Genomic DNA, 15,917 nt, shown 5'->3' with positions numbered 1-15,917 from the left:
ACAAAAGGAATATTAAGGGAATTTTTTAAGATAACTATAAACCATTATCAGCATATGTTGAAGTAGATCATGGTTTAAAACAGAAATATTTCCAATACTGCCACGCAAATGCATTCTGCCTGGTTTTATTCATTATAAAACTGAATTTAAGTTATTTTGATGTTAAAATAATGTTCTCTAATCTAAGTACTCTTTGTTTGGGGACAGGTTATGGAGTCAGTCATGGCATCTTTCAGCTATGGGCGAAGGTGGTGGTTCTTCCAAATAAATTACATTTGTTTTATATTTTTGTACATGAGCATTATTTCTTATAAATGAATATTCACCTTTTGATTTTTACCTTTGCCTCTAGTAATTCTTTGTGTGATTTCTAATACCCAGCCCATTTTAAACTAGCAATATAGTAATTTTTTAAAACATTAACGGAGTTAAATATAACAACCCGGCATGTTGGGTCAAAGATTTAACCCAACAAGCTGGGTCAAAATAAACAGCTTGTTTTCTGTCCAATATTTAACCAGTGCTGGGTTGCTAAATAAACCAGAAATGCTTGTTTGCTTGTTTTTTGTTTGTCGGTGAAAATACTAGTGGCCTAAGACTTTTGCCCAGTACTGGATACACACACACACACACACACACACATACACACACACACACACACACACACACACACACACAGAAATATCTTAATTTGCCATAAATAGCTGCTCTTCCTCTTTTTTCTAGTATTTATTTATTACCTATTATATATTTAATATCTTTTATTTCTTTCATTACTCAGGGGTTTAAGTATGCATCTCTCTCTCTCTCTTTCTCTGACATGCAGTGACAGAAGCAGCCTGGGGTGTTTAAATAAAAGATGAATACTCAGGCTGGTTCATGACACTGGGGTAACCCTGAACTGTAACTGTAGAACCACAGAGCTACAGTCAGACCACAACAAAAGGATCACCCTCGAGAACCTTCAGTACCGGGATCCAGGGAATCGGAGAGCCGAGTTAATGCTGCCTCAAATATGAATGCAATTCAGTAAGAGCTGAATAGGAAATGGCACTGGGACTCTAAATGCTCGAGCTTTTCCACTCAATGCCAGTAGTGTGCTGAAGACAATACATAGCGCTAACAAAGAGGTGTGTTATTGTGTGGGTTTGTTTATTTAATTGCCTACTCTGGGTGTGTGTTTAATTGTAAGAATATGTCTTTGTGTGTCAGTTTGTATGGAATTGATGCCTTTAGAGTGCTGCCAGAACAGGAATATCTCTAATAATAGCCATAAACAATTTGGCCAGATGATATTTTGGCTGCAGAGCTAGGGTATGGTGCATCATTGAAAGATTATAAAGAATAATTCGTATCCCAGCATTTCCATTAGCATATTTTTTTTTTCACAAAGGATTCCCAGCCAGTATTTATCTAGTCAACAAAATTACTAACAGAAATGTTTGTTGATAAAGTTTTTTTTTTTTTTTTTAACAAAGGGCTGAAAACTCAAATAAATTAACAAACTGTTGCCGAAATATGACATGAAAACAACTACACTGCAAGATATTAATACTGCGCTAGCAATGCTTTTGAGAGAAGGAAGATATAGGAAATTATTTAAATAATCCAATCATAGTACACTGGGGACTGACCCGCATGAGCTGAAAGAACTGAAAACTGGTAAACTGAACCACTTTGCAGACGGATTAATATGTTCACCCAAATGCATCCTATATGCAGTATAAGTATATGAGATTAGTCTGCAGAATCCACAACATGAATGTAATATTACTTTTTACAGACAATGAAGTGATTCCATAAACGACTGTAAACTAAGTTATGTGCTGCTAAGAATTTGACTGAATATATTCAACGCAGAGCACATTGTGCAACATTTTAGACTGTCTTCAAAACACAAAAAAGAAGGCCCGCTCACACCAAGGACAATAATAATGTTAAAGATATAGTTTTAAAAATCATTCCAATCTAAACGAATATAATGATAACAACATGGAGGAACAATATCACTGGAATCACTTCTAGACTTTTTCTAGCTGATGAACAATCAATTGATAGCCAACCAAAATCCATTCTGCTTTAACTCACTTGAGCATGTAAAGGGGCAGACGACAAAACTGCAGGACAAGCTTATAATAAACAGAACTTTACCAACAGACTTAATATAATATAGTTATTGTTCTTGTTGAGAACAGCCTTAACTCTTAAGCATGATGAATTCACAAGATATTCATTAATATAATATAATATAATATAATATAATATAATATAATATAATATAATATAATATAATATAATATAATATAATATAATATAATATAATATATAATGCTATTTTGTTGACTAAAATTATATGTCATTTGATTATAAATGAATCAAGTAAACTGGATGGATATATATATTGATATTATAAAATAATCATAACATGAAATGACATGTTGAGGACAAACTAGAACAAACTGAACACTGTTCCCAGTCTGGACACTGAGAAAGAAACAGTTAAAAGTCATGGCCCAGATCTTGTGCTAGAAACTGATGTAAGAGGATGGGAACTTTTCATCTCCTCATGCACCTTTGCTTCTCAGCTTAATGTGTGTGTGTTTTCTTGGTTCTGTTGTTGCTTGTCTGGGAGGATATGAGTAAGGAATACCCTGAATTCCTGTCGTGTCTCATTTTGAGGTTGAAACAGTCAGACGAGCAGGTCTCTGTGTAACAAAACTCTGTTTTGCTCAGCCTTGACTTTTATGCAATGTGGCAAACAAAGCCTTAATAGATACTGAACGAAGATATTTTAATAAAATTGCCAGCATTTTTTTCCCCATATTGCCTACTTGAAAGAAATGAACTTTTCAGTTTTACTTTTCAGAATTACCATTTGGTCTGAAAAGAAATATAGCATGAATGTGGGAGGTAAGCTATTTGCAAAGCTGTATTTATATAGTCCATAAAGCTAAAGTAATATAACCCTGTTTACTTTCTAAATGCACATTTGTGTATAGCATATGCTGAATGATTCATTGTTGCATGTTATTCAAAAGAAAAGATTGACTGAAAATACTTTTCAGTTTATGCTAACCTCAAGGAGGCTATGAATAATGTTAACCAATAGTCAAACAGGAATTTATGGTTTATCTTAGCAAATTTGCATATGGTTTGACTGTGTTCTAGTATAAAACATTCCCTTTTCACGATGCAATTGATTCCCCTCTACATTGTTTCTCGCTGAATATCTTGTTTCAATTGAAAATATGTCACATTAAGGAAGTAAAATAGGTTGCGACCATGCAGTTCACACTGATTTTCAGTTCTCTGCATGAACTGTTTTTCAATAAAACCGTTGCAATATAACAAAGAACATATTAGATTGTGTTTACATGGATGCTTTACATATATACACTATGTCCTCCACTCTCAATTATCATTCTGTTTCACTTACAGAATATGGATAAACAAGAAGTTAACCTTGCACTAATGACTGTTGTTGCAAAGATATGTGGTGGTCACACGAGAGCACCTCCCGTCTGGTCATGGCCATCAGTGTTACTAACCTAATGTGTCATCTATAAATTATTAAGCTGTCATTTTTAAGTACGTTACACTTGGCCACTGAAAAGCATCCTCTGTCATTTTTATTGCCTTGCGTTTCACAGATGCAGTGTTGGCCATACCTAATAAGCGATATAAGTGGCTACATAGGGCCCCCGAACTATGGCCTGCAAATTCGCATTACATTACACCGTGTGACCAACGGCAGATCGATATGTCACAGCATGACCTCCTATCAGCATTAAAATAATGTATATTTAAAACTGCAGTGATGCAAGAAAGTGGAGTAGACTGTATGTTTTTACATTTTAGGTTTATTATTATTATTGTTTTTGTGTTGAATTTAAGTTTTTAAAAGATACTGCAGAGCATGACGTCATATCACGATCGTTGCAGCGTCCGAACTGTAATGTGATGATGATGATGATGATGATGATGATGATGGCGGAGATGGCAACAGCAGAGCTGAGCTGGAGCATTCTCTGAAGCTGTCCTTCCATATGAATTAATAAAAAACGTTTGTGGACATGCACTGTAAGTGTCTGACAACTTGTTTAGAATGCAATGCAAACCAAAAGCGAAACTAAAAATGATGCGTGCGCGCATTCAAACACAATTTCAATACCAACAGTTTAAGAATGGCTGTGGCTCCCTGATGCATGAAAATTAGGCTGCATACAATATCTAAGCTGTAGTTATTATAATCATCTCTTAGCTCTGTATCATGCTTGAAGAAAATTTTGGTTTGTGTTTGCATTTAGATTTGAATATTGAGAGAGTCGGTCGATGTAAGACAAATACATTTTAAATGACGACAATATTATTTACATTTGTTTACAATATTTTCTACTTTGATTATGGTTGCACTTAATAAGACTAAGAAATAACTGTTCTGGTTGTTTTTATTTATTTATAAATTTTTTATTTCAATTATCAATTTGTGGAAAAAAGTTCAGATAGGAGGTCAAACATTCTCATATAGGTCTGAAGAGACTCATGAAATCATACAAAAGTTAAGTCAATTAGTTAAGTTTGTGGCAAAATATTTTACAGTGCTTGAGTTTTTGCATACTCTACAGGTGCATCTCAATAAATTTGAATGTCGTGGAAAAGTTCATTTATTTCAGTAATTCAACTAAAATTGTGAAACTCATGTATTAAATAAATTCAGTGCACACCAATTGAAGTAGTTTAAGTCATTGGTTCTTTTAATTGTGATGATTTTGGCTCACATTTAACAAAAACCCACCAGTTCACTATCTCAACAAATTACAATATGGTGACATGCCAATCAGCTAATCAACTCAAAACACCCACAAAGGTTCCTGACTCTTCAAAGTGGTCTCTCAGTTTGGTTCACTAGGCTACACAATCATGGGGAAGACTGCTGATCTGACAGTTGACCAGAAGACAATCTTTGACACCCTTCACAAGGAGGGTTAGCCACAAACATTCATTGCCGACAAAGCTGGCTGTTCACAGAGTGCTGTATCCAAGCATGTTAACAGAAAGTTGAGTGGAAGAAAAAGATGCATAACCAACCGAGAGATCCGCAGCCTTATGAGGATAGTCAAGCAAAATCGATTCAAGAATTTGAGTGAACTTCACAAGGAATGGACTGAGACTGAGGGCAAGGCATCAAGAGCCAACACACACAGACGTGTCAAGGAATTTGCTGAACCCCAGACAACATCAGAGGCGTCTTACCTGGGCTATGAAGAAGAAGAACTGGACTGTTGCCCTGTGGTACAAAGTCCTCTTTTCAGATGCGAGCAAGTTTTGTATTTCATTTGGAAACCAAGGTTTTAGAGTCTGGAGGAAAGGTGGAGAAGTTCATAGCCCAAGTTTCTTGAAGTCCAGTGTTAAGTTTCCACAGTCTGTGATGATTTGGGGTGCAATGTCATCTGCTGGTGTTGGTCCATTGTGTTTTTTTGGTCCATTGGTGTTGCACCCATTTACTAAGAAATTTTGGAGCACTACATGCTTCCTTCTGCTGACCAGCTTTTTGAAGATGCTGATTTCATTTTCCAGCAGGATTTGGCACCTGCCCACACTGCCAAAAGCACTAAAAGTTGGTTAAATGACCATGGTGTTGGTGTGCTTGACTGGCCAGCAAACTCACCAGACCTGAACTCCATAGAGAATCTATGAGGTATTATCAAGAGGAAAAGAAGAAACAAGAGACCAAAAAAAATGAGCTGAAGATCACTGTCAAAGAAACCTGGGCTTCCATACCACCTCAGCCGTGCCACAAACTGATCACTTCCATGCCACGCCGAATTGAGGCAGTAATTAAAGCCAAAGGAGCCCCTACCAAGTATTGAGTACATGTACAGTAAATTAACATTTAGAGAGGGCAAACAATTCACTAAAAATGTTTGTATTTATTTTATTGGTTTTATTCAAATTTGTTGAGATAGTGAATTGGTGGGTTTTTGTTAAATGTGAGCCAAAATCATCACAATTAAAATAACAAAAGACTTAAACTACTTCAGTCTGTGTGCATTGAATTTATTTAATAAACAAGTTTCACAATTTTAGTTGAATTCCTGAAATAAATTAATTTTTCAAAGACATTGTAATTTATTGAGATGCACCTATAATTCATACTCAGAAAGCAGAACTGAGATGGCATTAGTTAAAACATTTCAAATGCACCTGCAGCCTATTTTTTTCCAGGCATGCTTTCGTCGTTGAAGATTTCTTAAAATAGTGTTAAAATCTTGTCTAGTTTCATTCTAGTTAACCGTATCTTTGTCTGGTCTCATATTTTTGCCTTCACTTTGATGTTGCTTAAATCTGTTTCAATGTGTGTTTGATTATATAACAATTATATTCGATTATTTTTGCATTTTAATCTGGCCTGTCATGCCAGACCAGAAATTTTATTATTCTATTATTATTATTATTATTATTCTGTTCTCTAATTTAATTTTCATAACCAAGTATTTAACCCTAACTAGGTTATTTTTTAAGCATTTTTAATCATTAATTCTACTGAATTGTGATGCAAGCAATCGTTAGTTTGCTTAAATGGGTTGTTGACATTTTTTTATCCATATATTTATGTCACTGAAAACTTTGTCCTCTGGTGTGACATGATATCCTGTTTTTAAACTCCACGAACAACTTTAATTAGTTGAAGGGCCAGAATAGTGTTTTATACGGTGGTCGAGAGAGTTCAACACACTGCAACTTAAGAAAACACATTCAAATTGAAAAAACACCAGCAAATGAAGAAAACATCTTCATCAGTTTGACAACACAAGTGTTGCAATCATCTCAATGCATGCCTGTAACGAAATGCCCTGCAAATCTTTCACAACACATGTATATAATGAAACGCGCTGCAAATCCTCACAACACATGCATATAACGAAATGCACTGCAAACACATGCACATTAAGAAAAAATTAATGAAGCATTGCAAATTTATTTTAATTAACCTAGAAATTATATTTTGCTGAGGATATTAAATTTAGCCATCCTAAGTAACATTTTATATTTAATCATGTAATTATTTAGCTTATTTAGGCTAATAATATCCAAAAGATAAAGGAATCATGCAATCAGGGTGTTTAAAAAAAAGAAAAGAAAAAAACACGATGCCGTGTCCGACACTTTTTGAGGTCTCCTTGAAACATTTCCATTGTGGTCAGTGCTATTTGCAGCGCGTTTGTTAATTTGCATGTGTTGTGAGGATTTGCAGTGCGTTTCGTTAATGCATGTGCTCTGAGGATTTGCAACACTTGTGTTGTCAAACTGATTAAGATTTTTTTTTCTTATTTGCTGGTGTTTTTTCAATTTGCATGTGTTTTCTTAAAATGCAGTGCGTTAAGCTCTCTCGGCCACCGTAGTTTTACAAAAAAAGTGTTTTTACTGAATATTTGTCAACTACCGAAATATATTTCTTATCTATATCTTGAAAGATAAATATATTGAGTAAAACAAATTGGTAGGACTTTACAATTAGGTGTCAGTGTAGGATGTGTACATTGAGATAGGATGCAGGCAGTTAGGTGAAACTGCAGGTATGGGGGCCCCTTCTGAAAATCTGCTTAGGGCCCCCAAAACACTAGGGCCGGCCCTGCACAGATGTCCAACAAAATTTTATGGGAAGTACACAGTACTGAGCTTATTTACTGCGAGTATACATGTATTTGCAGTAAATTACTTTTAATTGAGCGGCTGACATAAAATGTGATCAGAACGACAAATCAGAAACATGATGATGAATAACAGAGAAACAATCATTATTTTACAGGTGTGTCAAAATGGGGAATTCTAATTGCCTCATTTATTTATGATTAATCTTAACATCTGGCATTTTTTTTAGGTACACTAAAACATTATTTAGTCTCCAAATGAACCATTTTTTTATTTTAAGGATGTCAACAAAATTATATTATTTCCCTCTTCAGATTTAGCAGAAACTTCTAGACATTTTTTTCAACAGTTTCCCCCAATAACATTGCTAGGTCAAACACACAGGCTTCCACAATCATTCTCAATCTTTTAAAACCATTGCAGTGCACGTCCATGTAAAAGCTTTCATAATGCTTTCCCAATGAAAATCAATACAGCCCTGCAAAAGTGAGGTGAGCATTAGCAATCTCCCTTCATTTCTCTCTCTCTCTCTGTATCCCTCCATGTGTCTCCCACTGTCTCCTGGCCCCTCCATCACTGGTCTCCTCCATTAATTTATAATATCTATCTCTGGAGTCGGTCCTCACTAGCAGACACATGGCCCCCGTTAGTATGCAAGTGTGAGTGTCAAGTATATCGACTATCCATCTGACCTGTTGCCTGATCCGAGCGTGTGTGTTGAGTTACACAGGCTCACCTACTGCCCACCTGTCTGACCGTTAACCCTGCACACCGGAGCCGCACGTCTGCAGGTGTGTGTCGAAGCTTGCAACATTAACAAGCCAAGTATATTGATTGCCACTCTGTCTATTCAAATGATAGGAACTTGGGCCGCCATGGGGACAGAATGCAGCCGGTCGATAGGTGTTGGCGTGAGTGGATGGATGGGGGAGGGGCTGTAGAAAAAGTGCACTGCAGCAAAGAGAGAGTTCGGAGTTTCACTTAGGAACATGCTGAGTTGTGCATTTATAGAAGATAGGAGAAATGCGCGAGAGAGAGTGAGAGAGAGAGAGAGAGAGAGAGAGAGAGAGACATAGATCAAAAGGATTTCCATTTTCATCAGCATTCAATTCAGAGAGTGACTTTATTTATGCATTCGTGCAGGGGATTTTTTGCAAATTCAGACAGCAGTAGGGTATTGGCTTGCCATCATACTATACCGTCCCATCATGGAAGCCAAATGCACACATACACGCACCGTCTACACCAAGCTCGAGTTAGGCTAGGTCAGAAACCTCCGCGGTAGAGGAGTTAATTACAGTGTGATCAATAATTGATTAAACCGTCAGAATGAGTCAAACAAACTCACCAGTAAGCATTAACACACTCTCAACCCAAAATTCTTGTCCGAGTATGAACGCACACTTACAAGCACAGAAATACATATCTGAATTCTCTCTTAAGCATTTTCCGTGAAAAAAAAAAAAAAGGTCAGCATATTAAGAGGATTGACTCGGTATTGGATTAAGCCACCCACTGTGGTCAGGATCACACCAGCGTGTATGGATTGATTAGGTCTTGTGAGGTGCACATCTCCATAACGACTGCATCAGCTGTTTTTTAGGCTCTGGGTAAAGACACTTACAATCCGACTGTCAGTCATGCTAAAAAGACCAAAAATGACATGTCATTTAGGACTCAATATCTCGCGTGTAGACCTCGGCGGATTTGGTTTAAGCTCCCAACACCTGTCAGAAAATGTAATGCGATCCCTGTGTTCAATTTAACCATGCCTCTCTATAGTACGAGGCCACCCTTTGGTTCAGGCTTAGTCCAAAGCGCCTGTCAAAGGGTGCACAGGTAATCTTTTTTTAATGCTTCCGTTAAGTGCTAAGCTAGCATTTTGGATATGCTGCATTAAATCTATGACCTGGATAAAAGTGTAAAGATGACAGATTAAGTCAAAAAAGACAACTCTGCAAGCCTGCGTGGTTTCTCTCTCAAGCGTTTCATGCATATGCTGTCAAACAAACTGGCCAGTTCCGTTCAAAGCAGGTAGACATATATTCTGCTCTATATTTAACACTTCCAAACATGTCTCAGAAAATGAAAGAACGAGGCAAGGAGTGGAAAGAATGTCAAAGACATGGAAATAAGGGGAGTATGATGGAGAGAATGATAGAAAGCAAGAGAGAAAGAGAGAGACTGAGCAAGTGGAAAGAGATCTGTGAGAGAAAATGGGTTACATTTCTCCTCTCTTCGACAGTCTATTTTCAGTAGCTACTCCTGGAAAGGAGAGCAGGCAGTTAGCACCATATAACCTTAAACACTCCACACGCAGTAACACAACAACAGTACAGGCTGACTGCAGTAGTTGTCACATTTGTGCTTGTCTACAACTAGTTTTGCTTTTTCCTTAGTTCTTGATGGGATGGGATTTCATTAAAAGCAGATCAGCTTAATTTCACCTTGGAACTACAAAATAATCCAAAAGCCTTTGAAAAGATATGGGCAAAATATTACGCCTAACTGCATAAAATGATGTGTTATATATCCAGAGAAGCCCGTTTTCAACTCTAAAATGTAATTGTGACTTTACATCACACAATTATCATCTCTCATTATTTAAATCTCCCTATCGTGCAATTATATCTCACAACATGGCTTTATATCTCAAAGTTGAGACTTTTTTAATATCACTATTGCAACTTTATTATGTTAGAAATGTGAATATATATGTCAGTTGCTACTTACGCCACAGTTGTGATTTTTGTCTCACAGTGTGAGTACATCTCACAGGTTGACTTAATGTATGTTAAATATTATCCTACACTTTTTTTTTTTCTTTTTTTTTTCTGAGGGGGAAACTATGCTTCCATTTATACCAGATTGTTTCTTAGAAAACCTTATTACAGTGTACTCAAAGAAAAAAAGAAAATGTGTTGGGTAATCCAATGGCTATCAGCATTTTTCTATATTAAAAAAGGAATATCCCACAGGACTGAATGAATTTAGGTTAGTTTTGGAATCCAAATCTAGTTCAAGCTTGAAGCTTTTGTCCTGATAAGTCTTGTAACATTTTGGGTAAATGTTACACTTGCTGGCCAAAATGATAGTACAATTCTAATACAGTTCTTAGACACTTGATGAACATGGCCTGCTTGTACTTGTTAAAGGTGCAGTGGTGCAGAGTCATAGATCTTTATGTTCTTACCTGTTTGCTGTACTTGACAGTTTGGCAGCCGTAATCGGAGCATTGGTCTGAGCTGAGTGACATGGCGTCTGCATTACCGGTGCCGTTGCCAGTGAAGGTGTTAGTGGGGGGCAGTTCCTGCACAGCTTGGTGCTTCTTGCCTTCCACGGGTGGTGAGTTGGGCTGAAGATGGACTGCGGGCAAAGGTGAGCTGGACTTGTAGTGGCGGGCCAGATCTGGACTTGATTGGTGACGTCTTGAGCCTAGTCTTGGACTGCTTGGGTCTCCATTAGCTGCTGCACAGTAACGTGCTGCAATCCTCTCGCTGGCACTGCTAGCGTCTTCATCCTCCTCTTCTTCATCGCCTCCCCCACGTCTGCAGCCATTCACCGTCATAATTCCACTGTATAAAGAACGCTCAGATTTGGCAGTACCGTTATTACGCTTGTCTCTGCGTGGTTTCCGCCCACGTTCATTTTGGGAGCCCTGGGCTTGCAAAGGGGGAGGTTGTGGACTGAAAAAGTCCTCTTCTGGCTCTTTCTTCCCAGCCTCATAGCCATTCTTACCCTGTGCCCCACACTGTCGTGCTGTCACAACCAGAAGGATCACCAGAATAACAGCAGCAGCACCAGCCAGGACACCGATGGCAACGCTCAGGCGCTGTTTACCCAAAGCTCTCTCGCTGTCTGGGTCACCTGCAATATCCATATAGAGAGGGACTGCAAGACTCCGGGCCACCTGAGTGAGAGGGAGAGAGACATACAGAGAGAGAGAGAGCAAAAATGGAAAGTCATAAATGGTGTGTCTGCCCTTTGATAACTGCATCCTCATTTTACAGCTCTGTCTGCTGAACCACACACACGCACACATACACATTCATCCCCACTGCAAGGCCCAGACTTCTCAATTATCATGTCAAGGCTTGGATATTCAATCATGGTTATTCTGCGCAGGCAAGTGTGACTTTGTATGTGTATGCGAGTGTGTTTGTGTATCTTTCATCTTTCCATCTGTATGTGTTTCCTTCTATCCAATATCCAATGTGGGTCAACAGCAATTTGATGCATGAATATTTATAAACAGCAATATTAAAAAAAGAAGAAGAAGAAAAATGCTATTTCGTGCAAGGATTTCCTAGTTGTGCAAAGTTATGAGCAAGTTTCTGACAAGGACTTCACTTCACTACTCCATCCTCTCATGTAAAATAAAATGATCAGTTTAAACCCTTGTCACTTTTATTGTTCCTATTTGGTTATGTTCTATACTATAATTCTTTCTCTATATTGAATTACCCTTTGTTTGTGTTTATTTCAAATAGCAATGCTGCACTGATGTGTCTCACCTGTGCATCCACGAGCGTAGCATTGGCCAAGCTCTCATTGATGAAGACATGCACCAGTGCTGTGGCACAAAGGGAAGGCATGCCACTGTCATTGACCCGGACCACCAAGCGGTGCAGACCCCTGTGTCTTCTCTCCAGGGGCTCTGCCAAGGTTATGACCCCACTACTTGAGCCAATCTCAAACAGACGAAAAGGGTTTCCGCCTACCAGAGCGTAGCGCAGATCGGCATTAGATCCTGTGTCGCCATCGGAGGCTGAGACTGTGCGGACTACAGTCCGAGCCCCACTAGCGGGTGGAAGGAGGGTGTATGATTCATTAGCGGGTGATGTGATGGATGGTGCATTGTCATTTTCATCAGTGACAAACAGGGATATGGTGGCGGTGGCAGACCGTGGCGGTTCTCCACCATCAACAGCACGCACACGGAATGAGTATGTGCTACAGCGCTCACGGTCAAAGGATGCTGAAGAGAAAATGGTTCCAGTGTTATTTTCAATGGAGAAAACTTCTTGCTTCCCCTCTTTGCCCTCTTCTCCACCCTCCTCTTCATCGTGCTCAACAAAAAGACTCAACTCTGCATTCTCGCCTTCATCTGCATCGGTGACAGTCACCATGCCGACGGGGCTATTGGTGAGCAGGTTCTCTTTGACGTAGAATGTGAAGACTTCCTGGACAAATTTGGGGGCATTGTCATTCCTGTCTGTGACCTGAACTATGACAGTAGCAGAGCCTTGCAGAGATGGGGTGCCCTTATCTCGAGCTATTACACGAAATTCATAGCGTTCCCTCTGCTCTCTATCTAGTGCCCCAGTGGCACGAATATCACCATTATCGGCATCAATGTAAAAAGCTCCATTAACAGATGGATCAAGTGAGAATGCGATCTCTGCATTCTTACCACTGTCTGCATCAGAAGCCACTACTGTGACCACTCGTTCTCCTGGGGCATTATTCTCAGCAAAATGCACTTCCACTAAGCTCTGGGCAAAAGTGGGAGCATGGTCATTGATGTCCACCACACGTACCAGGAGGGAACTATTACTAGAGAGGCTTGGGCTACCGGAGTCCACTGCCACGATAGTGACACTATACTCACGAATAGCTTCGTAATCCAAAAGTGCCGAGGTGTGGAGAAAATATTTCTTTTTGTTTCGTTCAAAGGCATCATCCGTGGCTGGTGGAGGCGCTAGGGCTGTCTCACCCGCCGGTTTCAATGTGAATGGCACATCGCCGACAACAGTGCAGGTAACCGCACCATTCTCTCCCTGGTCGTGGTCTGACACCTGCACTAATGCTACTGGAGTGTCCACCAACACGTTCTCTGGAACCATTGCAGTGCCATCCCGAACAAGGATTCGTCCAATTTTTCGAATTTCTACTATGGGTACGTTGTCATTTTCATCCCTTACATTCAGAACAACTGTAGTGCGGTCAGTGCGAGGTGGTTGGCCGCGGTCACGAGCTGTGATGATGAAGCGTAGCTGCGAAACTTCCTCGCGGTCTATGCGATGCAGAACACTCAGCCATCCTGATGCTTCATCCAATCTCAGGAGGCGCCTCACTGATTCTGTAGCTGCTCCAAACACATACTCAACCTGCCCATTTACGCCGACATCACGGTCTGTGGCGCGCACTTGCAGGACAGGTGTGCCAGGTGGGGCGTTTTCTGCCATTTCTGCTTCATACACAGCTCTCTCAAAGCGTGGACTGTTGTCATTGACGTCTGTGATGGACACTCGTAACAGAGCTTGTGAGGACCGGGGAGGGTTGCCGCCATCACGAACCCGTAGCACGAGTTCATAAGAATCGCGTGCTTCGCGGTCCAGCGGCCCTTTCACAATCAGCTGGGGCTGTTTCTGTCCTTCAGGTGTGTCGGCAACTTGCAGTTCAAACACGCTGCTTCTGCTTGCAGGTCCTGCCCCTGTTTCTGACACTCTCCTTCGGTCACCACCGTTCCCATTGGTCGGTCCGTTTGCAGGTCGCCGCAAAGATGACCCCCCATCTCTACTGTCCTGGATAAGCTCATAGCGATCAATGCCATTGCGACCAAAATCACGGTCTGTGGCTGTGGGAAGGAGATAGAGTGTGCCGATTGGCCGATTCTCCTCAACAGACAGAGTCAATACTGGTGAAGGGAAGGAGGGGGTGTTGTCATTGATGTCTGTGACTACAATACGGCCATCGAACAGATCCACCCAACTCTGTAGGGGACCTATGACTGACACCTCAAAGTTCAAAAAGCACTCATTTTCATCAAATATCATCTGACACTGCTGCAGCTTCTCTCTGTCAATCCTCTTGCTGCCTGTAGTAAGCTCTCCAGTGACATTGTCAATTTTGAAGTATTCTGAGCCAGATTCCAAAGCGAAAGTGACATCACCAGTCCCGATCCCAGAGGTGGACAGCCCCAGGTCTGAAGCCACATTCCCAATATGCACATCGGTCGGCCCCTCTTCTGCCACGTGGTAGCGCAGCACTGAATTGGTGCTCGGGAGCTGAGTCAGCAGCTGCAGGATAAGCACGAGGTAGCAGCGCGCGGAGTGCACTGCGCCAACGCTCCTGCTCCCCATGACTCTCTCTCTCTCTCTCTCTTTCACTCTCTATCTGCAGCTTCCTCCGGTCCAAGGCAGACTCGCCGCCGATTGATCTCTATAAACGCTTCCTTCGGCAAAATCTTATTTTCTCCTGCAGTCTTTTAATTCCCAGGTCACGTTTTCAACACGATTAAATAAAACATCCACTTTGTGAAGAGCTCGACATCGGCGATAAGTCTTTACAGCTCTTTTACGGACAGGAATGTTCCTTTGTGCCTTTTAAGAGTAAACGGGAGTCAAATTTGAGCAGTTTAAATGACTTTGTCCGGCTCATTGAGATGCTGCGGAGCGCGGTCTCCTCTCGCGCTTTCACTGTTTTAAACTGCAATGCAGTAGAACACAAAAGAGATCTGTCTGTGAATTCAGCTCTCACATTCGCATCCCAGAGCTTGCGCTACTGGCTGAGAATAAGCCAAAGTACTTTCTAAAGTCTTTTCCCGATATTATATGTTCTCTTACCTTAAACCACAGCGAGAGGAGAATTGGAAAGCTTTCCCCGCAGTCTTACGCGCGCGTGCCGAGCTCTTATAGATTCCTTTACGCGAACTTGACAAAGAGAAAAGCTGTTCAGTTCGACTTCTCAGAGCACGTAAATTAGCCACTTATGGAAAGATGGTGAGCAGGATAGAGAACTAGCAACAAAAGCCTCTAGTAATTCCTCCGGAGTCCGTGGTGGATGTGTGTGAAGTGTTTGAGGAAAAGTCCCGCATTCTCCTCCTCCCCTCACCTGCACGTTCTACTGCACTGCATGTGAACGTCCCTCAAATGATGCTGCAGTCTCTCTCTCTCCATCTCTCTCTCTCTTTCTCTCTCTCTCTCCCCCCTCCGTTCACTGCAACACTTCCCTCGCTATGTAACTCGACCGTTCAGATGAAACGGGAGACCGAGTGTCTCGAAGGAACTCGCGCTTTCCTTTTATCCAGTCTAAAAGCGCATATAGAGGGGGTGTGTTTGCATAAGACCACAAAACAAAATGCATCAGAAGCAAAAATACACTGATACAACAAGACAAGTCCAATGAAGCTTTTGTGTAAAAACAGAACAACTAATTAAAACAAAATTCACAACAGTGTCCTATATGAACCGACATTTAAACCATTTTAACCATTTCGTTTGAGTCAGTTTCTTTGACAAATGTGTATCAACACAGCAAAA

At 40.4% G+C, this 15,917-nt stretch overlaps 1 protein-coding gene across 2 annotated transcripts in view; it reads right to left on the bottom strand.

The window, feature by feature from the left end:
* The window catches only part of LOC113044151 (protocadherin-7-like), a 34,161-nt gene extending 18,392 nt beyond the window's left edge, over positions 1-15,769 (bottom strand). The window contains exons 1-3 of one of the 2 annotated variants that reach the window (XM_026203810.1): positions 15,222-15,769; positions 12,168-15,084; positions 10,847-11,563 (exon numbers count right to left, since the gene is read on the bottom strand). In XM_026203810.1, coding sequence (XP_026059595.1) covers positions 10,847-11,563; positions 12,168-14,738 — 3,288 coding nt within the window. In that variant the 5' untranslated portion in view covers positions 14,739-15,084; positions 15,222-15,769. Of the gene's footprint in view, positions 1-10,846; positions 11,564-12,167 lie in introns of both variants that reach the window. The other variant, XM_026203809.1, reaches the window with a different exon arrangement.
* Positions 15,770-15,917: the final 148 nt, after the last annotated feature.

The sequence above is a fragment of the Carassius auratus genome, chromosome 26, assembly GCF_003368295.1.
Source record: "Carassius auratus strain Wakin chromosome 26, ASM336829v1, whole genome shotgun sequence".
NCBI classification, from domain to species: Eukaryota; Metazoa; Chordata; class Actinopteri; order Cypriniformes; family Cyprinidae; genus Carassius; species Carassius auratus.
Note: the sequence above shows the minus strand (reverse complement) of the source record. Positions and strands in the feature narration are given on the sequence as shown.